This window comes from Lepidochelys olivacea, assembly GCF_965140295.1.
Source record: "Lepidochelys olivacea isolate rLepOli2 genome assembly, chromosome: 3".
NCBI classification, from domain to species: domain Eukaryota; kingdom Metazoa; phylum Chordata; order Testudines; family Cheloniidae; genus Lepidochelys; species Lepidochelys olivacea.
The window spans coordinates 95,850,092-95,875,194 of record NC_140413.1 but is presented as its reverse complement, the minus strand read 5'-3'; the positions used below and the strand labels follow the sequence as shown (position 1 = coordinate 95,875,194).

Genomic DNA, 25,103 nt, shown 5'->3' with positions numbered 1-25,103 from the left:
AGTAATCATTTTGTGAAAAAAAAAAGTTTGCCCACTGCTGATAAGTGATAAAAGACAAAAACACCCTTTCTGTGACAGTTCATTCGAGTGTGTAGTGACTGTCTAGTTTCACCCACATAGTTGTTATTGGGTGAAACTGGAGGAGGTACACCACATGTTGTGATAGGCATGTGTAGGACCCATGGATCTTGAAAGGTGTGCTGTGGGGAGTGTTGATCACCATAGCAGTGAAGACATATCTGCAGGTTCTGCATATGTGGTTCTGGCAGGGTCTGGTGTGTCCTGATCTGTGGAGAGCTTTCTTCTGATGATGAGCTTGGAGAGTCTGGGGGGTGAGGGGATTATTTGAATGCCAGAAGAGGGGGTTCAGGAAAGATTTCTTTCAGGATGTGGTCCCTATCAAGTGTGGGTTGTAGTTGTTTAAGGATACTCCATATAGATTCCAGTGTGGGGTGGTGGGTGTCAAATAGGGGTGTGTGTTCCGAGAGTTTATATGGAAATAAAACCCCCTCCAGCTGCACATCCCTCAGCTAGCATAAGCTAGCATAGTTTTGTTCAAGCCACCACTTGATGATCCGATGCAATGACTCTTAGCTGCAGGAATGCACAAATTTAGCACACAGAATCATAGGGTTAGAAAAGAACACAAATCTAGTCTAACCCCTGTCAAGATGCAGGATTTGTTCTGTCTAAACCATCCAAGACAGATGGCTATCCAGATTCCTTTTGAAAACTTCCACTGAAGAAGCTACCACAATCTCCCAACGGAGTCTGTTCCACTGTCCTAAAGAAGTTTTTCCTGAGATTTAATCTAAATCTGCTATGCTGTAATTTGAACCCATTGCCTCTTGTTCTGCCCTCTATGGTAAAAGAGAGTAACTTTTCTCCATTTTTTTAATATCAGCCTTTCAATTATCTGAAGACTGCTATCATATCCTCCCTTAATCTCCTCTTTTCCAAACTAAACATACCCAGTTCCTTCAGCTTTTGCTCTTAGGGCTGGCATTCCACCGCTTTGATCATCTTTGTTGCTTGCCTCTGGATCCTTCCCAGTTTCTCTACATCCTTTTTATACATTGGTGATCAAAATTGGACACAGTACTCCAGCTGAGGCTGAAACCAGTACCGCTCCATTCAGCGCTATCACTTCCCATGACTTGCATGCTATGCCTCTGTTAATGCAATCTAAAATTGCATTTGCTTTTTTGCAACAGCTTCACCTTGGTGACTCAAATTGAGGTTGTGATCCACCACAACTCCCAGATCCTTCTCAGCCGTGCTGTTGCCAAGCCAGGTTTCCCTCATTTTGTATTTGTGCATCTGGTTTTTCTTCCCTAAGTATAGCACCTTACATTGGCCTTTATTGAATTTCATTTTGTTGCCCTGTTCTCCAATGTATTAAGATCCCACTGAATTTCAGCTCTATCTTCCAATTTGTTGGCACCCTCCCTAGCTTTATGTCATCTGCAAATTTGATCAGTATTCTCTCCATTCCTACATCCAGATCAGTAATAAAGAAGTTAAACAACACCGGACCCAGAATAGATTCCTATGAAACCCCATTTGAGACCTCCTTCCAATCCAACATCATTCCATTAATTACTCTTTGTTTGCAGTTGTTTAACCAATTTATACCCACTTAGTGGTAGTTCTGTTGAGCCCACATTTCTCCAGCTTACTTATGCGAATGTCATGTGGGGCTGTGTCAAAAGCCTTGATTAAGTCCCGGTATATTATGTCCACCACACTTCCCCGATCCCCCAAATCAACTACTCTGTCAAAGAAGGAAATCAGGCTGGTTTGGAATGATTTGTTCTTGGTAAATCCAAGCTGGCTGCTAGTGATTTATCCCTTCACCCTCCAGGTACTTCTAAATTAAATGTTTTATACATTTCTCTAGTAGCTTTCCAGGTATTGAAGTCACTCTGACTGGACTATAGTTCCTTGGCCCCTTCTCCCCACCCCCCACCATTTTCAAAGATGGGCACTACATTAGCTCTTCTCCAGTCTCCCAGGACCTCTCCTGTCATCCATGAGTTAGTAAATATTATTGACAGTGACTCTGAGATTTCTTCAGCTAACTCCTTCAGGTGAATAGCATCCAGCCGTGCTGATTTGAATTCATTCATTTTAGTCAGAACATCCTTGATGAGCTCTTTACTTATCCCAATCTGTATCTCCTCCCTTTAAAGTCTATGGTAACTTTGCTAGTCATTAGGTGACGTTATTTTTTGTGCAAAAACTGAAGCAAAGTAGGCATGGAGCAACTCTGTCTTCCTATCATCTTCCGTTACCAGTTCACCCTCTCCACTGAGTAGCGGACCCACATGGTCCTTGATAGTTTTTTTTTTGGTCTGACATATTTGAAGAACTGCATCTAGTTGTGTCTAACATTCCTTGCAAGCTGTAACTCATTCTTTGCCTTAGCTTTCCGGATTTTGTCCCTACATGGTTGTGTTATTCCCACATATACTTCCTTGGTGACATGCCTCTTCTTCCATTTCCTGTATGTATCCCTTTTGATTTCTAGATACCTGAAAAGCAACTTGTGCAGCCACATTGGTCTCCTGGGGCTCTTCTTATCTTTCCTCTGCATCGGAATAGCTTGATGTTGAGCCTCGAGTATTACATCTTTTAAGAACGGTGAGTCCCCTTCGACTCCTTTTCTTCCTAATTGGTCTTTTTGCATGGGACCTGGCCTACTGTTTCTGAGTCAGTTGAAGTCTGCCTTTCTGATTTCCAGTGTCCTTGTTTTGTGGTTCTCATGCCCTCCTTCCCATAGGATATTGAATTCTACCAGATCATGATAATTTCCTCCCAAGTTCCCAACCACCTTCACATTCACAACTAATTCATCCCTGTTGGTCAAAACCAGATCCAAGATGGACAACCCCTTAGTTGTTTCCTCAACTTTCTGATTCAGAAAGTTGTCCTCTACACATACTAAGGATTTGCAGGATGTATTATGTTTTGCTGTAACAGTCTTCCCATAGCTATCAGGGAAGTTAAAATTCTCCATTAATACTTGTTCATGTGTGTTAGCTAATCTTGTTACCTCCTTTTAGAATGACCCATCCATTTCCTTTGCTGATTTGGTGGTCTATAATAGAACCTACCATAACATCACTACTGTTCTTTTCCCTTGTTATCATCATCCAGAGACTCTCAGGAGGCCTGTTGCCCACTTCCCCTTGGACCAAGTGTATACATTCTTGACATATAGCACAACACCTCCTCCTTTTCCCCCCCATATCTATACTTTCAGAACAGGCTATATCCCTCAGTGCTGGTACTACAATCATGGGAGTTGTCCCACATGAAGATGATGAGTGTAGATATCATTTTGTATAAGGTGTACTTGTCATGGGAATATTTGAAAAAGTATTTCAGAAAATTTTGTACATCACTTTCATAAAATGTGCAGTCTAGGATAAGGGGGAAAAGGGAGTTTTTATGCAAGTTGAGTAGTTGAAGTTAAGTTAACATAGTTGTGTTCTTCACTACTAGAGCTGATCACAATTTTTTTGTCAAAATGCTGATTTGACCAAAATTAAAACTGGTCACAAAACAGGGTCAGGCTGGACAACTTTCCCAACTTGAAACAAATGTCATGTTAAACGTTTAAGATTTCTTGAAATGTTTCATTTTGACATTTTCTCCAAGAAAAATTCTAGTTTCCTGGTTCAAAATTACTTTTTGTTTCAAAAATGTAAGCTAATGAGCCCGTGAAAGGTTAATGAAAAAGAAAATCAAAATTTAAATTAAACTTTTTGAGTTATTACAACATATTTTGAAAAAAGAAAAGGAAAACTTGTGGCACCTTAGAGACTAACAAATTTATATGAGCATAAGCTTTCGTGAGCTACAGCTCACTTCATCGGATGCATTCAGTGGAAAATACAGTGGGGAGATTTATATACACAGAGAACATGAAACAATGGGTGTTACCATACACACTGTAATGAGAGTGATCAGGTAAGGTGAGCTATTACCAGCAGGAGAGCGGAGGTGGGGGGTGGGGGAGAACCTTTTGTAGTGATAATCAAGGTGGGCCATTTCCAGCAGTTGACAAGAAAATCTGAGGAAAAGTGGGAGGGTGGGGGGAATAAACATGGGGAAATAGTTTTACTTTGTGTAATGACCCATCCACTCCCAGTCTTTATTTAAGCCTAAGTTAATTGTATCCAGTCTGCAAATTAATTCCAATTCAGCAGTCTCTCATTGGAGTCTGTTTCTGAAGTTTTTTTCTTGAAGAATTGTGACTTTTAGGTCTGTAATCGAGTGACCAAAGAGATTGAAGTGTTCTCCGATGGTTTTTGAACGTTATAATTCTTGACATCTGATTTGGGTCCATTTATTCTTTTACGTAGAGACTGTCCAGTTTGGCCAACGTACATGGCAGAGGGGCATTGCTGGCACATGATGACATATATCACATTGGTAGATGTGCAGGTGAGCGAGCCTCTGATAGTGTGGCTGATGTGATTAGGCCCTATGATGGTGTCCCCTGAATAGATATGTGGACACAGTTGCCAATGGGCTTTGTTGCAAGGGCTTTGTTGCAAGCATCCAATGAAGTGAGCTGTAGCTCATGAAAGCTTATGCTCAAATAAATTTGTTAGTCTCTAAGGTGCCACGAGTCCTCCTTTTCTTTTTGCGGATACAGACTAACACGGCTGCTACTCTGAAACATATTTTGACTTACCCAAAATAATTTTTATTTATTATTCAGTTTGTAAAGAGTTTTAACAATAACTTTTTGTCCCAATTCGAAATGGGACAATTTTGAATTCTTGCAAATATCTGCAGGACAGGAAAACAATTTCCTGCCCCGATCTATTAGTTACCTTAACAAGAGAAGATGTGGAAATCAAGATAAGGTGAATAAGCAACAATTGACTGCTATTAAGCCACCATACTAAAAGAAAAGATTTATAATGTAGTAACTAAGGCCCCAGAAATCATGAGTTCTGACTATTAAGAATTGCTCAGGCATCAAAACCTTTTAGAAAGCATAGAACTGAGGGCTGAGAGAACAAAAACCCACAGTCTAACGACATTGAACATTTGTTCAATAATCGGAGGAAACTCAGAATGCTACAACCTTTCACAAGAGTGTACTACTGGTGTAGCTAGGGAGACTTCCTCTTTTTCCTGGTCTCTGAATGAAAAAAAACAACCATATTCAATAAATACCAAACTTTGATATATGACATATGACATGCCAGATATAGTAGTAAAATGGGGAACTTGAAGGAATCTAATATTATAATTAAAATGTCTATTAAAGGGAAGTTAAATCCAAGAGATGCAACTTTTGGCAAGATATTACAAACTTTAGTGAAAGTATTTACCTCATGAGCAGTGCGGTAGGAAAGAAAAGTTGCATTCATATTGATTTTTTTTAGTTTAAGTAATAGTGAGGAAGTCAGTGTAATATTTGAAGTCTAGCATGTTTATCCTATCAAATTAGTAAAATACACCTGTGCTGAAAGAGGCAGTAAACCAAACAAACAATAAGGACACTTGACCACAGAGTAAAATAATCAGAAATGTAACAGTTTGGTTAATAATGCATGGACTCAGCCCCATCATACACAGGCTCTACCATTGTTGTTAAAACAAGGAGAACAGAAATGGAAGATTTCTATAGCTGTTCCAGCCTGCTGGAGAACAACAGTTTCTGTTGTGACTTTTGCATTGTATAATGGATTGTTAAAACAAGTTTAAAGAGCATCAGGAATATGGAGGGACTTTGTATAAGTTACATGAAATTTAAAATGGACATTTCAGCAGCTAGAGGAGTATTGTTGGAGAAACTGCAACTTGAGCAAGCATAACTGCAAAATTGGCCAAGTGGTACACCACAAAGGGGCCCTGGGAAAGCAACTTGTTGAGATAAATTGCTGACTGGAGTAAACCAAGTAGTGTTCAACTTATGTACCAAGATGGCAGTACCAACAGTTATGGCCTAACATGCCTTACATCTTGTCATACCTGCTTGTATGTTACACTGAGAGACTGGAAAACTCCAGCCCCAGTTGTAAGAATTCAAAACCTTATGTCTCATTCCCTGACTGGATAGTCAAAGAGGATGACTCTCATTTTGGTTGGACATATGAATCTTTGGAAGAAGTGTATGTCATCATTTGATTGTTCTATGCCAGCGCCTCCAGGGAGAGGAATCAAGCTGGACAGTCCCGCAGAAATAAGATAAAGTGACCTGTCTCCTTCAGCACTTCATTTCTCAAAAGCTAACCCTGAAAGGGAGACGACTGAGGTCCTAAACCAGCCACCTGCAAGTCTTCTTGGTTACATCAAGTGCCTTTTTTGGATAGGCACCTTTAACTGTCTTTCTATTTTCCAGCAATTCGGGTTGCCCACTATTGTATTGGGAAAAGCCTATAGTCATGTCCATCCTTTGCTCCTTCTTTGTTTCCAGTGTCATCTCTTACTGTGAGCAGAAACTGAGCTGAAAGCTGTGGCTGAGCTGGTGTGTGATAAGTAACACAGTGACTTTCTTTTGGGTGACTAACCAGATCATCCAGTTGATCAATTCTTGAAAGTGAGTACCTAATTAATAAGGAAGTGTACATGCTTGTGTATGTTCTCTAAAGGTTGTCTCAGAGTTACTGTGTGCCTTTATTTTGGAATAGGTTCCAATCAAGAGTACTACGTGTTGTAGAATTGTGCGTGTGTCTACCATAATTGTTTCATACGGTCTTTCAAGTTCATTTTATGGCTACATACAGACAAAAAATGAGACCGAGTGTGGAAGTTTCTTGTACTGCACTCAGTCTATATAGGCTTCATAAATGTAGGGGCTTATGTTATGCAGTTAGACATATTAGTTAGATCCTGGGCTGATATTCACTGACAAATAGGTTAAAAGGGTTGACTAGCACAGATCTATTGGGAAGGAGACCTTGGTGAACTGGAATGTAAGTAATTTAACAAACTGTTTTGTAATCTAGCTTTGGAGTGTTTTTTCTCCATTATGTTAGCAGCAACACCACAGCTGATAACTAATTGTCACAAGCCAGGCCCTGTTCAGAGGCACATTTAATCAAAAAGATAAACAAAGTCACCTTCCCAAGATAGTAATTGAGTACATGTACTATTTTCTATTGTGTCTGAAATTTGATTCTGAAAATTTAAATGGCTATACAGCCATCATTTTTTAAAATTTATGTAGCCAAATCGTAGCCCAATACCATTTTTGCCTTCTTATATCCTATACTATTAGCTGCTGTCATTAAGGCTATTTAATAAATTCTATAAAAACAGAAAGATGGTACAGGTAATCAGTTAAGCATTTGCTTAATCGTTTGTTTTATACCCATCTTTCTTACAATAACCATCCCTGTACAGAATAGGTGTCTGAATCATTGGTGTAACCCCTTGGGGTTTAGAGACCATAGAGACCTTTAAATCTTTTTCCTATTGGGGAGGGGGAGTAGTGAGAGAAAGGGAAAGTTGGGGGTGTGGCTCTGGAGCCCCAGGAGAGAAGTGCTGCAAGTCGGGAGGCCCGGGACAAAGAGAAGGAGAGAGAACCTGCCTGAAGCCTGGGAAGGACAGGGTGGCCAATCAGCGACACCCCAGGACAGGAGCCAGGGGGAGCACTGTGCCAGGGAGGAATCGCCCGAGAAGGACAGGCTTAAGCTGGACCCAGCATCACTGCTGCCCAGACCTGCATGGGACTGTGAGTACTGGGACTTGTGACTCTGCACTGGGAATAAGGAGGGAAGCTGCTAGTTAGTTAAGTGGGGAGGTTGTCGCTCTGTGTGGCTTTGCAGAGAATGGCAGAAGAGGGCACCGGAGGGGTTTGTTGGGGAAAGTTCACTGGCGCCGAAGACGACCAGGAGCACCCAAGACTCACCATTGAACTGGAACTTTGCTCAGGACTCCTGAACTCTGTGTGCAGACACATTGCTCAGTGTCAGCTCTTTCAAACTGTGCTACCACTGGGCCTGTGGGGCCTTGGTTTGGAGGCAACCCTGTTCTACCGCTCCCCCTACATTTCCCCTTGTTGTTTTTCTCCTCTCATTCCTCTGTAAATAAATATCTCCCTTTGTTATACCCATTGTACTTTTCCTGTGGGTGGGTGTGTTCACTCTGGGGGGTTTGGAACAGGTACCCCTGGGGTGGAGGGAATTTTTCCTGCTGCATTCCTGCGCGCACCCTCTCTTGGCCAGAGCTGCCTGCAGAGCAGACTCCATCTTGGCCACAAGGGTGCTAAAGTTACATTGATTTGCCAGTTTGTCATATCAATATGGCAGGTAACATGTATCTTTAGATATCATGATACAGGTCATGGGAGTGGCTATGTTAATAAATTGTATAAGCCTCCAACACATCCAGATAGCTATTTCCAGAAAGCTAAGCAGACTTCCTCTGAGTTGGCTGCGCATGATGTTAATAAGAGTGCAGCTCCTATTTCTTGAGTGCTTACTAAACTTTGCAAAACATACAGCAGAATAAGCTTCATAGAAACAGCTGAAGGGATTGGTTTTCAATGAAATCCCAATGCTTGAAAAGGTATACAGATTTAATGGAATTGAAATCATGACACACTAAATTTTTGCAAATTTTTTTTCACGTAAGAACTTTTAAATGCAGGAAGAAACATAGAAAGTGGATGATTTTCTTATTTTGTTTTGCAGCCAGATTTAGGAATATTACTGGGGAGAAAAATAGACCACATTCCTTGGGCTTAGGGCTTGTTTCAAAGAAATTTAGAAACAAGAATCATGATTATGATTCAGTCATGGAGTTTTATATGAATAGAGCTTTTAGCAGCTGTACCAATTTAAACTTTCTGATAAAATATACAAGTAATGAGATCCAAAAATCTTCCCATATTAATTTTTAACAGAAAGAAAAAGATAAAAATCAGTAGACCCAGTAGCTAGGAAGAGAGCTCTACTGACATTTATCTAGATTCTTATCTTGATGCCTATCATAACAGTCTCTGAGTGCCACTTAGGATTGTTGGATATTTGAGTAACTATTAAGGGAATTATTCTCCTCCTCATGCATACATAAATAAATTATTATTTTTGCTAAGACCTTATGCACTGTCATTGCTGATTCAATTGTGACATTTTGGGGTTCAGTCAGGCCAGTAAGGAATTTGGTTGCTGTCTGCCTTGTCATCCTGGCTGTCCTGTAGCTGAGCTGCTTTGGTCCAGGACTCTGGCCCCAACAGCCTGTCAGCAGCCCACAAGCTTCATCCTGGCTTTGCCCAACCTGGTTACTCCTTGCAGGCTGACCTTAGTATGCTTCCAGCCCTGAATTGGCCCGACTGCCGAGACCAGTCCCTTCTCTCGACCCTCACAGAGAAAGGGTTAAGTTCACTGACTGTAGAGGGACAGTAAAACACTCCAACCTGTCAGCTTTCTAGAAGCGCACACTTTACTGAACTTATACAGCAATGATCATTTATATGAAAGCAAAACAAGTCTATTAAGAAAAGAATCATGCATTAAGTGATACTAAGGGCATTGCTACACTGGAAACTTCAAAGCGCTGTTGCAGGAGCGCTCCCGCGGCAGCGCTGTGAAGTGCGAATGTGGTCGCGCACGAGCGCTGGGGGAGAGAGCTCTCCCAGCTGCTAATCCACCTCCACAAGGGGATTAGCGCCGAGCGCTGGGAGTGCGGCTCCTAGTGCTCGGAGCCTGTTTGCACTAGCTCTTTAAAGCACTCAGACTTGCTGCGCTCAGGGGGGTGATTTTTCACCCCCCTGAGCCAGCAAGTTAGAGCGCTATAAAATGTAAGTGTAGCCAAGCCCTATGTAATAGGGATATAGGTAGATCTGGTTACAAGCAAACCACGCAACTAAAAGACTAAAACTTAATCTAGCAAGATACAGTTTTTCTTCAAGATAGTTTCTCACCAATTCATATCCAGCTTTTGCTGGCCAGCACCCATCCCGGAGATCAAATTGCTTGGTTTCTTTGTTTCCTAAGACGAAGGATACAGTTGGAGTCTCTGTTCCTTATATCCCCAAAGGGATGTTTTTTTTTTTTTGTCTTTCAAGTCAGGAAAGTCTCTTGAGGTCAGGTGCAGGAAAATCCCTTCCAGTTTAGCTCAATGGCTTGTTTACTGCTCATATGTAAACTTAGGTAAACCCACATTCCTCTGTCTAGGACAGATCTGTTTATCACCTTTACCTACGCTAGGCTGTCTGGTCTTATAAAACATGTTCTAATAACTTCATATAGAAGGAATTCTCTTCACAATTTTTATTGTGGGGCTGTAGAGGGTGGAAACCATGTATTTGGGTTGTTATTACTACTTCAGCCAGGGGGAGGGCAGCAACCCCAGCATCCCTAATTCCAGCACCTGTGGGTGGGTGGGTACAGAGGAAATGCAGAGTCTTTCTTCATTCTATACACAGTTCTCTACAATAGCGGTTTTCTGATGTTATCAAGGCCTCCCAGAAAGTTTGGAAAATCCAGGTTTTGTAAGTCAGTGAGAGCTACCTAAAATACTTTGAAAAATTTACATTCTAGGGGTGGGGGACAGAGCACAAAGAGCTCCAAAGCCTGCTAGCTGGCAGTTCTGATTGGCGAGAATGTTGGCTGTTTTGAAAAGGATCAGACAGCTATAAAGGCTGCACTTAATCCTCTAGAGAACAGCAAAGAGAATGATTACTGGTGACTTTGCAAACTGTCCAGCTTTAAAGGGGCTTCAGCTAGCACAATTGTTTAAAGCAGCGGTGGGCAACCTGTGGCCACTGGGAGCTGTGGGCAGCTGTGCAAGTGTAAACAAACTGTCTGGTGGCCCGCCAGCTTATTTCCCTGACAGGCTCCAGGTTGCCCACCACTGGTTTAAAGCCAACGGGTCAGCAGAGCTGGCCAGAATTCTCTTCATTGCCCTAGAAGGCTGAGACTACAGGAGCATAGTGCAGTTGGAGGACACAACTGAACTGCAGTAAACGAGGGATTTGACAAATCAATGTGGTTCAGTAGAGCATTAAAGTTTCTTTAAAAATCTGCAGAATCATTAGATGAGCTATTAACAATAGCTGTAACACCAATAAAATAAAGAGAATTCCTTCATGCAGTAGGCCTAAAAGATACAAAACAGAAAATCAAAATAGGAGTAATTAAATTCTTGAAGCAAACAATGTAGCATTTGAAAATGTCCAGTTTGCACTGAAATCAGAAAACAAATATATATGTATCAATAAAAATGGATTGCACATATTTAAAGGATGCAATGTACTACAAGTATTTCTTTATTAATCAATATTTGACTGTGCACACATGTAGCAAGAGTGCATACCTACAACCATACTTCTTCTGAACAAATCTGTCAAGGTGTCATTAAACCAGAAGAGTGCTTATGCACCATTTCCCATGATTTAGCCATGGTTCTGCAGTATTCAGGATGCAGTAAAGGAGCTGGCATTAGCACATTCTGGTCCTCAGAGGAGTTAGCAGGTAGAAACTCCATTATGTTTTGTCTCTACCTTCACTTCTTGTCTAATAAGCCCCGTTCAAAAGTTCTTTACAACTTTTTATTTTTACTCTTTGAAAGTTAATCCCAGGCAAGGCTGGCATCCCTCTAACTACAGATGTAAGAACTCAGGACATTCAGTTGTTAAGACATCACTGGCTGGGAAGCCTGCCATCAACATCCACACTTAATGCACATACATTCCCTTTTGGCTCTGTACATTCAAGCCCATCTGCTCAGATGGCATGGTGCCCACTCATCAGTTGGTTGGACTGTTGCACTGGGGCATAGGTGCCAAATACTGGTTTTATGTGGTCAGCCTGCAGAACCCTGCATCTCTTTTGCAGGAAGTTGGTGTTTCAGCACTGCCGCAGAGAACCAATACACCATATCTCCCGACATACTATCACACCTGCTGAAATAAACCTATGTGCCAAAACAATTTTTAAAACTCCTGTAGAGAAAAAAACATACATTGTTTATGGTCATGGAAACTCAGACATGCTGCATTGCAGAAAACCGCATAATGCTAATGAGTCAAAGGATACAAAGAGAGCAAGAGAGATGCATTGCCCACAGGTAAGACTACATGAAAAACGGCACTGCAGGACAAACTATAGTATAAATCCAAGGGCAAAAAAACCCCTAAATTAAAATGGAGTTAAGGCTGAGAGTACATACCATTAACATAAGGGTAAAAACCTATTTTAGAAATGTTGCAGTTATCTCAAACCAAGCATTACAAAGACAGGAAAGAGTTACTCTTAAAAGAAATCCGAACATGATAAGGTATGCAAATACACAAATAGGGCATTCAAACAACCTTAACTGTTCCCTGTTGTGACACCATGCAATCGCCATATGATTATGACAATCACTTTGTCATAATTGTCATTTTGTCATTAGTGTTTGTGGTCCAAAGTTAGAAGAAACTTTTTAATAATTTTTAAAATATTTCCCTTCAAGGCATGGCTATATTTCATGGGCCAGAATCACCAGTGAGTTATTCCAGTTTTATGCAGCTTTAACTTCAATGAAATCAATAATAATTAGTGTAAGACTGGAGTAAAGACACTGATTGATCAAGTCCTACATTTTAAGGTCTTTAAAAATAATTAAACTATGAGACACGTTTCTGAGATAAATATTATGACATGTTTTAAGTGGGTAGATTGAGTCACAGGTAAATTAAAAGTGACTTAAGGTCACAGACTGATACAGTATTAGAGTTGGGAAGAAAACTCTTCACAATCCCCGTTTCTATTGACACAAGCTGTATAAAAAAAAATCCTTAAAAGGTCACCCACAGTTGTACTCTGATTCAGTCATGTCAACATAAAAAAATTGTAATACATACAGGTGAACAGCTAAGAAGAGAAAAACAAAACAGAAATTATAATTATTCAGCAGGTAAACCCCCAACCACAAAAGAGCATTTTGTAGAAAACTGTTTTTGATTACATTTAATATGAGGCTATCATTTTCCCATTTTAAGTGATTTATTGTAAAAATCAATTGGTTGATGGATATGCTATTTATGGTCTGGGATGAGCGATGAAGCTGGGTGGGGGTGAAGAGCAGCAAGCGATGGAACACGAGATGAGATGGCTAGAACAGGTATGATAATGCATTTCTCAAAGCTAAGATCATAATTTTCTACACTAAATGGGATAACTGATGACAACTACTGGGGATCAATGTTGGAAACGACACTCTAAGTAGCATTCAATACTAGTTGCAAGTCCATTATTAAGAGATCTATAAGCAGCTTAGAAACTGAAATTTGGGTTTAGAAGTTGTAACAGATCCAGACAGGCTCCCCCTGCTGGCTGTTCATCAGACAGCTGTGAGGAGATCCAACTGCTGGATCCACTGGTGTTTTAAACTTCAAACAGATTCTTAACATCTAGTCACTGACCCAGTCTTGGGGTCCCTAGGCATATTTTGGGGTTCAGGCCCTCTGTCTAGCACCCCATAATGACAGCAGCAACCACATAGTCTCCTGCACAACCCCTGGAACCAGTGCTGACTTGTCAGACACTCCTATAGCTTAAACACATCCTCTCCCAGAACTCCATGGCTTACCTCTTCGGGTAGGTGTAGCATATAAAAGGCAATTTGCACAGAATTCTTACACATTACTCTATTTAAAAAAAAATCACATGAGAAATAGACAGATCTGCACAAAAATAATAAACTCTACATGCATTTGCCTGCCTCGGTTTCCTCAACAGTCCAGGATATTCTCTGGGCTAGGGTCAATGTCCTTTGGATTCACACAGAGTCCTTCTGCTCCAGTGCATACTTTATGCTCTGAAATATGGAGCCTTCTCCATCAATCAGCTTGCTCTGACATAGGCCAGTCATAACCAAACTTCCACTGTGTCTCGCCTCAAGCTCCCCATGTGGCTCTGAGTCTGCTTATATTCACCCCTACCAATACCCGGGCTTCTTTGTTTGGAGTCTAGTAACTTTCCAATCTCCTTCCTCCCCCCTCCCTTCAGACAGGAGGAGGAAGTTACCTTTCCTGAGGTCAAGCAATCCCCATTTAGCATATCTATTGCCCATACAAAGCACCCAGTCATTAAAATTAAGTATTCCCCATTGCCCTCAGTTTGATGTGTAACCCTGTTAGTAATAGTGGATACACATCAACAAAGGGTCTTTGGGCTGAGGTCAACTTCATAACACCAACCGGGATTCATAAGTTATACAGACAGATCCCTAAATCATCACAAAAAGTATAATCTGGAAACCAATCACTGGTCAAGATAGAAGTTAATATAAGTTAAACTACTGTAGGTACTTGTAATAGGGTCAGCACCCACCTCTCACAAGTGCCCTGTTTTCTCTGGCCAATATACCTGCAATCACCGCCTTTTTCGGGGGCAGCATCCGCCTCTCATGGAGAGCCCCCTTTGGTTGGCTGAGTGTGAGCCTGCTTTTGGTTTTAGTTCTTACACCGAGGTGGCACCCCCTCTTGGCTGACGGGTCTCTTGGCAGATCTTCAGCAACTCAGCCCTCCGGTCAACCCACATACACTGTCCCCACTTCCAGGGTTTATAGTCCAAGTTCTTATCATGGTCCTGGTATGGGGCCGTAGCACTTAGGCTTCTTCCAGAGGCACTGCCCTCTTCAACCAACCAGCCCAGGCCCATCTCGGTACCCGCAGCTGGTGGTGTTTCAGCAGGCTCCCTGGGCTCATCTTCAACCCCACGAGCGGGACCCATCTTGGTACCCTCACTGGCCTGGACAGGTTCTGTGCTCAGTCCCCCAGGCTTTAGCCTGCCTGCACTGACCTGCCACTTGTCCTGCTGCAATTCCCGCCAGCTAGGCACCCAGTCTTCATTCCTCAAACTCCACATAGCAATTGAACTTCACTGCTCTGCTGCTTTCTTATATAGGGCCCTTTTGGCCCCGGATTGGCTGCTCCATCGGCCCCTCGGATTGGCTGCTCCTCTCAGTCACTCTAGGCTGCCTGGAGGAATTCTCTCTGCTCCACTCTGGGGCAGAGTGATGCAGGGCCTCTGCACCTAGTCTCCCCTGCCACAGTACTGTCATCAAAATAGTAGTATCTCATCAAGTTGGGAGTCCAGAGAGATCATATAATCCCTCAAAAACAGGACTCAAGAAGAAGCTGTTGAAATTCGTAAGTAGGGCCTTAAACTTAAGAAATTTCTTACAAGACATCTGATATATATACACACATTGAAATTGGTCATGTACCATGAATAAAATAAATGTTAGCTTAGTTTCTTATATATAGAGGATCATTAGGGACCATAACAAATACAGCTGAAATATCTATGTATATGAATAGCAAGACCTAAACCAGGCCTGCAACAAAATATTATTATGGGCTTAAACAAGGGTCTTTCTAGTCCTATGACCTTATGTACAGCATGAATGGAAAATCAGACACATTTATGTTGAGAAACACTCAGAATGACACCACCTTTTCCCAGCATTTTTGAGAAAAATAGCAGATTGTAGAAAGGATGATAGCTCAACAAATTATAAGGAGGTAGGAAAGGTTAACTGAGTGAGGAAATAAACAGCTGACACTTTAAATGGAATGGGAATATATCCATATGTCAAGATAATATTTGATGATATTAATAATGAAAGGAGCAGTAGCTTTCACACATTGACAAGAGAGCTAAGTTAAGTTTTGCCTCAACGAGCCCAGATTGCCACACAAATTCAGAGTACAACTGAGCCAGACAGATTTGTCACTGCACCCAGAAGTGCCACACCAGAGAGACTGTGATGGCAGTTTTAATGCAAGCAATTGTACTGTCTGATACCTTTGATTAGAAAGGGGATGAGGTTTTTTTTTTTTAGGGGCCTGAGTTATTCAAAATTATATACATACATATTATATATAAAAACTTAGCAGGTCTTTTTTTATACTCTGCCCTATAATGCAAAAACAAGGAGACATTCTATGAAATTAGGAGCAAGGAAGTTAGAATCTCTAAAAGGAGTTACTCCTCTTTGCAGTGTGGAGATCAGCTCTGCAGGAGGTCCACCAGGAAAATACTGTTAGGTTTTTAAAACAGCTGGCTAATTTTGTGACCATTAAAAGCATTTGTTGCTATGCAAGACAAAATTCATGCTTACATTAAATTGAAACTCATGCTTCAGGGTGAGTTGGAGGAGTCAAGGAGGACACCACTGCATCCCAGTATACTGATGTGTCACATACAAAAAACTGTGTTAAAAGAAAGTTAAGGTAGCAAAGACATGGACCTAAAAGTGAGAAAATGTCAATAACTCTCCAGTTTTTAGTGACACAATCACATACAATACTATATGCTGCTCAATGAATGGATAGCTATTCACTGTCTCTTTATTGTCATCATTCAATGTGGCCCCAATCATTTATGTATTGAATACAGAATAATTAATTCTCTCATGGGCTTTTCTACAGTGCTCATCACTGTAGTATCTGAAAGCTCCATAAATATTAATGAATTTATCTTTACAACACCTTGGTAATGTAAGGGGATTTATCAGATCTTGTTCTAGGCCCTGCAAGACTGTTTTTCAATGGTCAGCACTTTGCAACACTTAATAGTTTGCAAACTCCTCTGCCAGCCTACAGCTCATTTGTAAAACAGAAAAAAAAAAAGAAAAAGAAATAACACAAAATTGATTTAAGAGAAAAATATTAAAGAAAAATAAAGGGAGAAAGTAAAATTATACAAGAGGTTAAATAAATTTTTAAAAGGCCAGATACATAAACTAGAAGAGGTCATTGAATGATATGGTAGTACCTTTAAGAGCTAGAAAGGTTAATTTATTGACAGAAAAGAAAGTCAAGGATAAAATTTAGATGTCTGTGTTTCACAAAGACATATGGGGACAGATGCCAGAAACAGAAAATTCCAAAAGGAAAAAGAAGAAAAACTATAGGACATCAGTGTCTGGCCAGAACTGGTCAGCAAAAAATTAGAAAGTCTAAAAGTTAAGAAAACTTCAAGTCCAGATAGATTTCTATCAAAAAACACTAATGAAACGGCAAGAGAGATACAGGGTGGTATTTCTGTAGAAAAGTGATGTAATGTGAATTTTGAAATGGACATATGGAAACTACAGAAAAACTGTAGCTTTGTTGCATAAGGTAGGTTCTAGGAGTAGAAAAACATTAACTAGTGATAGGATGGGACAGAATTGGAAAGCTTGACTTCAGGAGTATCAGCACTCACCTTAGTCCTTAAGCAAATGCTCACTTTTCTAGCCAGGTTAGGGATTCAGTTGAGCCATGTATCTGGAGATGTTGCTGTTGGGGCCAGGAGCTTAGACCTCTCCCCTAAGTACATTCACTTGGTCCTCATCTGTCCCATACTTGCTGGGGAGATGATCCTACTTTTGTTCTGGAGTGCAACACAATGAGCAACACCAAGCATCCCCTTTTGGCCAGGGATACATCTGCAGTGCCCTGCCTCTATTTTCCCCTTCTTCAGGGCTCCTTAAGCAAAACTCCACATGGTCATAGTCAGCCAGTCACAGCCCATTCAAAAAGTAACCACAAAAACAAATCTTCCACCCAGCCTTAAGCTGGACACAGCCCCTTATTCCCAAGGTACTATCCCTTCCTACTGCCTTAGCAGCCAGAGAAGATGCAAGGCCTTGCCTTCCTTTCCCAAAAAGGGAAAGCTTTCAGCTGGGTCTTCTTACCCAGTCCAACTCCTCTCCCTGCAACTTCACTCTGTCCTCACTGAACTCCCTCTGACATTTTATAGCCCAGGTGCAGCCCAACCCCCTTAACTGGCTCAGCTAGGAGCACCTGCTCTGGCAAAGGGGTGGTGCTGCACTTATTTCAATCACTGGGAGCTAGCAGCGCCCCTGTGATGGGCAGGGCAGTGGTGTGTGCTGGTACCTTTGGCCACCTCAGACCCCCAGGGTGCCATTGGACTGCCTTGGAATTATGTGGCTCCCAGACTTTAAGTTGGAACTTATAATAGGAAACTCCTCCCTAGACCTGGGCACGTTTAGTCTGGCACCAATTTTGCGACCACAAGTATGTTGGGAAGGGAAAGGTAGAGTAGAAGATGAAACTATGGCAGTGCTTGCTGAGGAACCCACAGCTGCAGATGCTGCAAAGTAGGATGGCCAGCCTGCCTCCCTGTCTACCCTGCTGCTGCTGTTCTGGATGCCCCAAGGGCTGTGAATGATATATAAGTACTGCCACTAAGAAGTAAGGGATGCATTGGTTCAGCATTAGCTGCCCAACAAGGTGTGATAGGGGGACATCCAAGTTACTTACTGGCCTCCTCTACAGTGGGAATCAAGTGCAGACTGCAGATGTGGACCTCTAACTGCAGCTGGGGGGGGTCTCTCTAGCACTAGTCCTAAGAACTGGTTTGGTTTAGTGAGGGCTCTAGTCTCCATGTCTTGCACAGCTTCAGGCTCCTTCATAGTTACACCTTTCCCTGAGTGTGGAGTGGGGGCCAGGGACTCTGGCCATCCTGATGAGCTTCCTAGCTGGTGATTTAAAGGGATGAGATCACACTCCGACCTTATGGTTTCTATTATATCTTTCACCATTGAAATCTAGACTAGAAATCCCCTGTTGTATGGTTCTTGGGGTGCTATCCACCCATGTTGAGTTAATAGCTACTTAATAAAGAAGCAGTCTCTGCATTTAACCTTTAGGTATCCTTGTTCAGATCAATTAGGGAAGTAATCAAACAATTAACATGATAAACAAATGGAAATAATTTGCTTAGATTTTAGGAACCAGCTTCTTGCCTTTAATATGGCACTGTAACACCTGAGAGGCATTCTACAGCCCAGGTTAGTAGCAGGAAAGGTACTTGAGGGAATCTAGAGCTACATCTTTCCCCCTGCATGGATAAACCTGCAAGAAGTGAGTGTCTGAGTGCCATTGACTGGAACATTTACAGTTGTGCCTCGTGGTTAGAGGCCAGATGCCAGAATCAAAGTCAGGAATTGGAGCCAAGGGTCAGAACGAGGTTTTGTGGATTGAGGCACAGCAGGAGCTGGGCTGGTAAAAAGCAGGTGCAGGGGCTATCACAGGGGAAACGCTTTGAGCAGCCACTGAACTGTTGTGGCTGGGCTTAAGAGCTGGCCTGTTGACACTTCCAACCAATCCATCAGTACAGCCAATTAGGCAGCCTATGACAAGCCAGCTACACATGTTAGGTTGTCCAGACACTGGCTCCACTGCAGGTCACGATTCCAGACAATGAGGATCCTCCAGAGTGAATCTCCAGCTAAATTCTCCCCCTTGAAGGGAAGGGACCATGGATGTCTGAGCTGTAGGTTAGGTCCCATGATGCATCACTCTTGCAGTCCTATGTTGCCACTGGCTTCCCTGCAGAATCCCTTCCCAATAAACTTGACCGTAGATATCCATAATTTTAGAGGAAAATGTGTTGCATAAGGTAGCTGCTCTCCAACTCCCTCCTGTATGCCCCTTGAAATGGCACCTATCTCCAACCACGTGGAATTAGCATGGAGGTTCAGACTCATATGGAGTCAAAGAAAGGGGCATAATATGGCACACATTAGCATTGTTCCCCACTTTCATGAATGTACGGGCCCTTTACACTATTAGTCTGACTCCTTCACTCCCCTTCATGTTGTGGGGCAAAAAGAAAGCACAGGGACCCTAATGTGGATATATAAAATACAAAATGTTACTGTGCTAAAAGCATGGGACACAGAGACGTCATTAACAGGATGCCACAAGAGTAACAATTGTAATATTTTTTTTTACTTTACAGAGAATCCCAAAAATTAGAAGAAAAAAATGTAGTGATTAGTCAGTCCATTTCTCTGCTGCAGCAAGATTATCACCTAAATAACTGTTTTATCTAGTGTGACAAAGCTCTGTCCTTGCCTCCGTGGGTCCTGCGTTTCCTGGCGGATTTCGCTAGCCTCAGAGGCTCACTGTCACCCTCCATGTAACCCTTCTCTCTCTGGAGACAGTCTACTGAGCCATTTTCATCATAAGCCAGCGAGGGAGGTGAGGAGAAGTTATCCTTCCTTGCACAGTCTCTGTTGTCTCCCAGTCTCAGTGATTAATCAGGGGGCAAAGGTGTGGGGGGGGAGCCCAGGCCCACCCTCTACTCCGGGCTCCAGCCCAGGGACCCTAATAGTATCAGCTATGGTAGCTGACCTTTTAGAAACAAGACATGTACAATTCCCTGGGCTACTTGCCCCACAGCAGCCCTCACTTCCTCAAGCTCCACTTCACCTCACGGCCTCCTTCCTTGTGCCTGATATGGTGTGTACTACTCAGTCTCTCCAACAGCACAACTTCCTCCCACAGGTCCTGACATGCACACCCACCTGACTGACTGGGAGGCTTTTAACTAGTTTCAGCCAGCCCCGATTGGCTTCAGGTGTCCCAATCAACCTAGCATTCTCCCTGCCTTGTGGAACATTCTTAATTGGCCCCAGGTGTCTAATTGACCTAGAGCAGCTGCCATTTCACTTATCCTGGTACCAGGGATTTGTTTAGCCTGGAGCTAATATATCTATCTCCCACTACTTTTCTATAGCCATCTGGCCTTGCCCCGTCACACTAGGCAAATTCCAATATATCCCAAGGGCGGGGGGGTGTCTGCCAGTTTTCTTGGAAGACTCATGCAAACTGCCTCATTATTAAGACATACTTCTTAATCTGGTAATGACCAGAAAGGCCACCACATTAGTTAACACTACAAAACATGGGAGGGTTTTCAGTAGGGAGAGCTAGTTCAATAATCTTCACATCTGAAACAATGCCAACAACAACCAGATCTTCCGCAACATTTTTAGAACACAGATGACTCTGAGACCAGCCAACTATCATCTCATGTACTTGAAATTCACCCCTCATAAAAGCCCACCTGCCAAAGTGCTTAAGATGCAACTACCCTCTCACTGACAAAGGCCATCCTTATGGTAGCACAAGCACTAAGAGAAACAACAACATTTAAAAGGACTGAACAAAGATGACTCTGTCATAGCCAATACAATTCTGAAAACTTCAATTCAGAGCTTAAAAGTCCTAGATAAAGCAAAGAAAAATCCCATGATGCAGATAGAGAGGTAACGAGTATAGAACAACGTGGTGATTTGATCCCCATGTAGTCCATTCATGCTCCTATCCACCTCCCAAAGCCAGTAGAGACTGGGAGAGCTGTAGAGTCAGCAAATAAGGCTCCACTGGAGAAGTCTTTTGTTTAACTCAAGAAGCCCTAGAAGGCCAATGTTCTGAGGTATGTTTAGCCCACCCTGCCTGGAAGAGGTGCCACCATAATGCAGTACTAATAAACCAAAAGTGTACACAAAGCGTAGTGAGAGAACCACGGGCTAAAAACTATGGAGGGTTTACATACAATTTACAAGAATGTGTTAGCTGCATTATGAAAAGCAGAGTACACTTTTAGTTTTAATGCTAAGTTTTACCTTAGAGTTAAGAAAAGGGGGGGAAAACATCTATTTTTTCCCTGCGATCGTTATTTCATCAGTGCAAATCCTACTGCATCAACGTGTTTCCTCCTGCTCTAAGCTATTTGAAAATAAAAGTTATCCAAACCTCGTCAGATTTCAGATCCTCTCTTATTTATAGGGATATCTTTGTAAGAAATCAGTTCCTCACAAAATCAGGTATTGAAAAGGGTACAAATAAACATAGCACGTGTAGTCATCCCAGCCCAACATCGTTGGAAGATCCAGTAAACTGGAATACAAAACCTACCGCCACTTCTGTCCAAGAGCTGAGGCTTTACAACAGAAGTCATGTCTTTGATTGTGTTTTCAGACATACTACAGAAATAGTTTCTAGTCTAGTCTAGTTCTAGCCCACTTCTGCTGTGCTCCAAGAATACCTTTACATATGTCAGTTGCTTCTGGCATAATAAGAGTTTCCCCAGTAGCATAAGATTTTCTGCCTTGTGTTGCTATCCTGAGACAAATCAGATAAGCAGCCTTCAATGCTTTCACTGGCATTGTAACCTACTACTTTTCCCATAAATTATATCTACTTATTTTCTTCTTGCAATTTCCTTTTGAAAAAAATATACATTTATAGCCTTATCTTTCAACTCCTGTCACTTTGTGGCCAACTGTCTGGGAGGCTTTGATGGCTTTATTGATCCATTTGTAAGCACAGGAGTCAGAAAAGGTGGTGTATGATTTTTCTACAGATCTCACAAATTTGAATCACCAAATTAGTATTGCTTTGTCATAGCTCCTGACAGAAAGTTTAAAGCTTTCTCTGCAGAAGGGCTCAAAAGTCCTCCTGGTCTGGGTTTCTTTCTGAAGAACATTACAATCTGTTCATTGTTACTTCAATTCCAGCTGGAACAACTGTTGCACACTTCCAAAAGATAACTCAAGGCAAAGAATTTCAAGACACGGTGTCCTTTCTAGCCTGAAAGTACAATATGCAGACCAAAACCCAGACCTCTTGTTCAGTGCATTTATTTTCTCAAAGAATCTTAGCAATTATAGACAGACTTGAGGAGTTATTCCATCTCCGTGTGAGTGCTGGACTGTTTCCAACCAGAGTCTTCAAAATAGCTGGTCAAAATAGCTGAATTTTTTAATGAATTTTTTTTTATAGTCAGAAGATGAGGATTTGTCTCATCCAGAACTTCCTGAAGGAACATGTCAGTTTGACAAATTTTTCATTTTGGAAAAGTTTGAGAAAACATTTTAATAATATTGAAATGTTCCATTTTGACAATTTCAGAATGAAATGTTTTAATTTTGCAGTTTGGAATGACTTCTCATTGGGAAACGTATGTTATTTTACATTAAAAATGAGAAAAAATATTTTGAATGTATTGAATCAAAACATTTTGATGGATCTAAAATGAATTTTTTTTTTTTTAAATTTCAGTTCACCAAAAATTTTGAGACTTTGGCTTTTCAGCCCAATTCAGGATAGGACAAAATTTAAAAAAATTTTTTGAGGGATTGAAAAATCCATTTATGGACCTGTACTTGTCTCCATCCATTGCTTTGTCCACACACTTAGCTTCTTCCTTTGCAGTTTGAACTACTGTCTTGAAGAATTCACTTCTTGTTATAGTACTATGTACAGGTGACCTTCTATGAGCAACTTAGCTGATTTTAGATCTAGCTTACTCTGTATCCTATGATGGCAGTGCCTACTTTCACAGCAGAAACTCTGCTGCTTCTGCTTTTCACAACCTAGCCAGCCAGCCACTTTTCTATCTTTTATTTTTCTCTCTTTATTTTTCTCTGTGGCACACAAATGTGTTAATAATTAATTCTGCCACACATTTCAACTATTATTTTTAAATAAAACCAGAGACATAACATTAGAATATTAAATGGTTTCTCTATAAAAGTTCCCATTTATTAATGGTCTGTTCAAGAAGTTGCCGTTGAACAATATAATTCCTTATGAATATGATTATACTGTGTGTGAGCATACCACATTATTTCTGGATGTGACTATGATGGCATTTAAGAAGCTCCAGCTGAAATCAAGTGTGACATCCCACATGCTAAGTGAGAAGGCAATGGAAAAATCAACCTGGTGCTGCAGACTTTTAATAGTCTTGCCACTGAATTCCAGATTAAACTCTAAATCTTGGTCTTGAAACTATGATCTTCAAAGCATTCAGTGGACTGGGCCTGAGATATTTTAAGAGCCACCATGACCAGGACCTTACTGCATCAAGTGCAGTTAACAGGAATAATGGAACAGTCATCAACAATGGCTTTCTTGGCAGCCAGTCTTGGCTATGCTATGGAGTACCTTGGCCCAATGACAAAATAATCACACTTTAAGGACCGAGGCCTCAGTTCAGCAAAGTACAGAAGCACATGCTTATTCAGCAAAAATACTTAAATGCATGCTAAACTTTAAGCATGAATTTAAATATCATTGAAATCAATGGAATTTAAGAACACATGCCTAAATACTAGCTGCTTTGCTGAACAGAATGGACCTAGTGAAGAACAATCTCTTTGCTATGTTCACCCCACAAAAACAATCACCTAGGGAAGGAAAAGTGAAGAGAAGATTGCTCCATTAAATCCACTATGGACTTAACTGAAATTGCCTAGCAAATCTGAACTACCTGTGCTGTGCTTAGATGTTATAGTGATAGGGCTACAAAAGCTCCCTCTAAAATATGTATAGAACAAGAAGAAGGAAAAAAATAGAAAAAAAGTACAACTGCTAATACAATAAATGATATTGGAAGAAAGAGGACAAAGAAAGATGTTACTATTTTCTCAGTGTACTTTCAGATTTTAATTACTTAAATATTTGTTGAGCACTATGACATCACAGTAATGAGTGCTGTAAAATACGTACTTTGATTAGATTAGATGTGGCAGATGAGCCAAAGATTGAAATACTTGGTCATGGAGAATTTACATACATAAATATTGTGCATAGAGACTAAAACTATTCTCTCACCTGTGGGCCAGAGTTGAGGTACATTGGCAGGAGGGTATGGCGGAGCCTGCAGTACTGATGATTAGGGTAAGTTGGTAGCTGATCAGTGGATAAATACATGACTTTATTTTCTAATGCCATCAAGCTGCCATCTCTCATGAGGATTAAATTTACTTGAAATAAACAGCAAACAGAGTAACCTATTAGTTTTACACCTGAAACGTCAGAATTTGAAGAAGCAATTAATCAGGTGTTGGATAAGCAAGTGCTAACTATATCTGACATCCTCTAATCCTATACATCACATATAATTCCTTTTAGTACTGCTTATTTTCAGGCTTTGATGCATTTGGTTTTTTTTTTTTGTTTTTTTAACTTCTCTACTGTGGAAAAATGCATCCTGCTGTAACAGGTTAACTAACATTATGTTTGACTGGGCAGTCTCAGATTCTCAGCTAGTGTATTTCAGCATAGTTCCAGTAAAGACAATAGAGTTAATGTAGATTTACACCAGCTGAGAATTGCAGACAAGGACTGTTGTATTTAAAATCATAATGCCAGGTACTCAGGGGTAACCGTATGTGATGGCTGCATATGACATTGTTTGAAAGTTTGTCTAAACAGCAAGTTACTGCATGATAAGTCAAGGTATGAATCTACGGACTACCAGTTTGCTATTACTAGTAGTAAGCCAAATGGCACTTTGGGACTTTCAGTGTACTGTATCAGAACTCATATC

At 41.2% G+C, this 25,103-nt stretch overlaps 1 protein-coding gene across 8 annotated transcripts in view; it reads right to left on the bottom strand.

The window, feature by feature from the left end:
• Positions 1-25,103, bottom strand: part of NKAIN2 (sodium/potassium transporting ATPase interacting 2) — a gene marked incomplete at its 3' end in the record, with an annotated part of 793,559 nt that overhangs the window by 371,210 nt on the left and 397,246 nt on the right. The window contains exon 2 of one of the 8 annotated variants that reach the window (XM_084624341.1): positions 24,386-24,537. The exons of the other annotated variants lie outside the window; for them this stretch is intronic. Within the exon in view, the coding sequence (XP_084480467.1) occupies positions 24,386-24,523 (138 nt within the window). The 5' untranslated portion in view covers positions 24,524-24,537. The remainder of the gene's footprint in view (positions 1-24,385; positions 24,538-25,103) is intronic. 8 annotated transcript variants of the gene reach the window in all.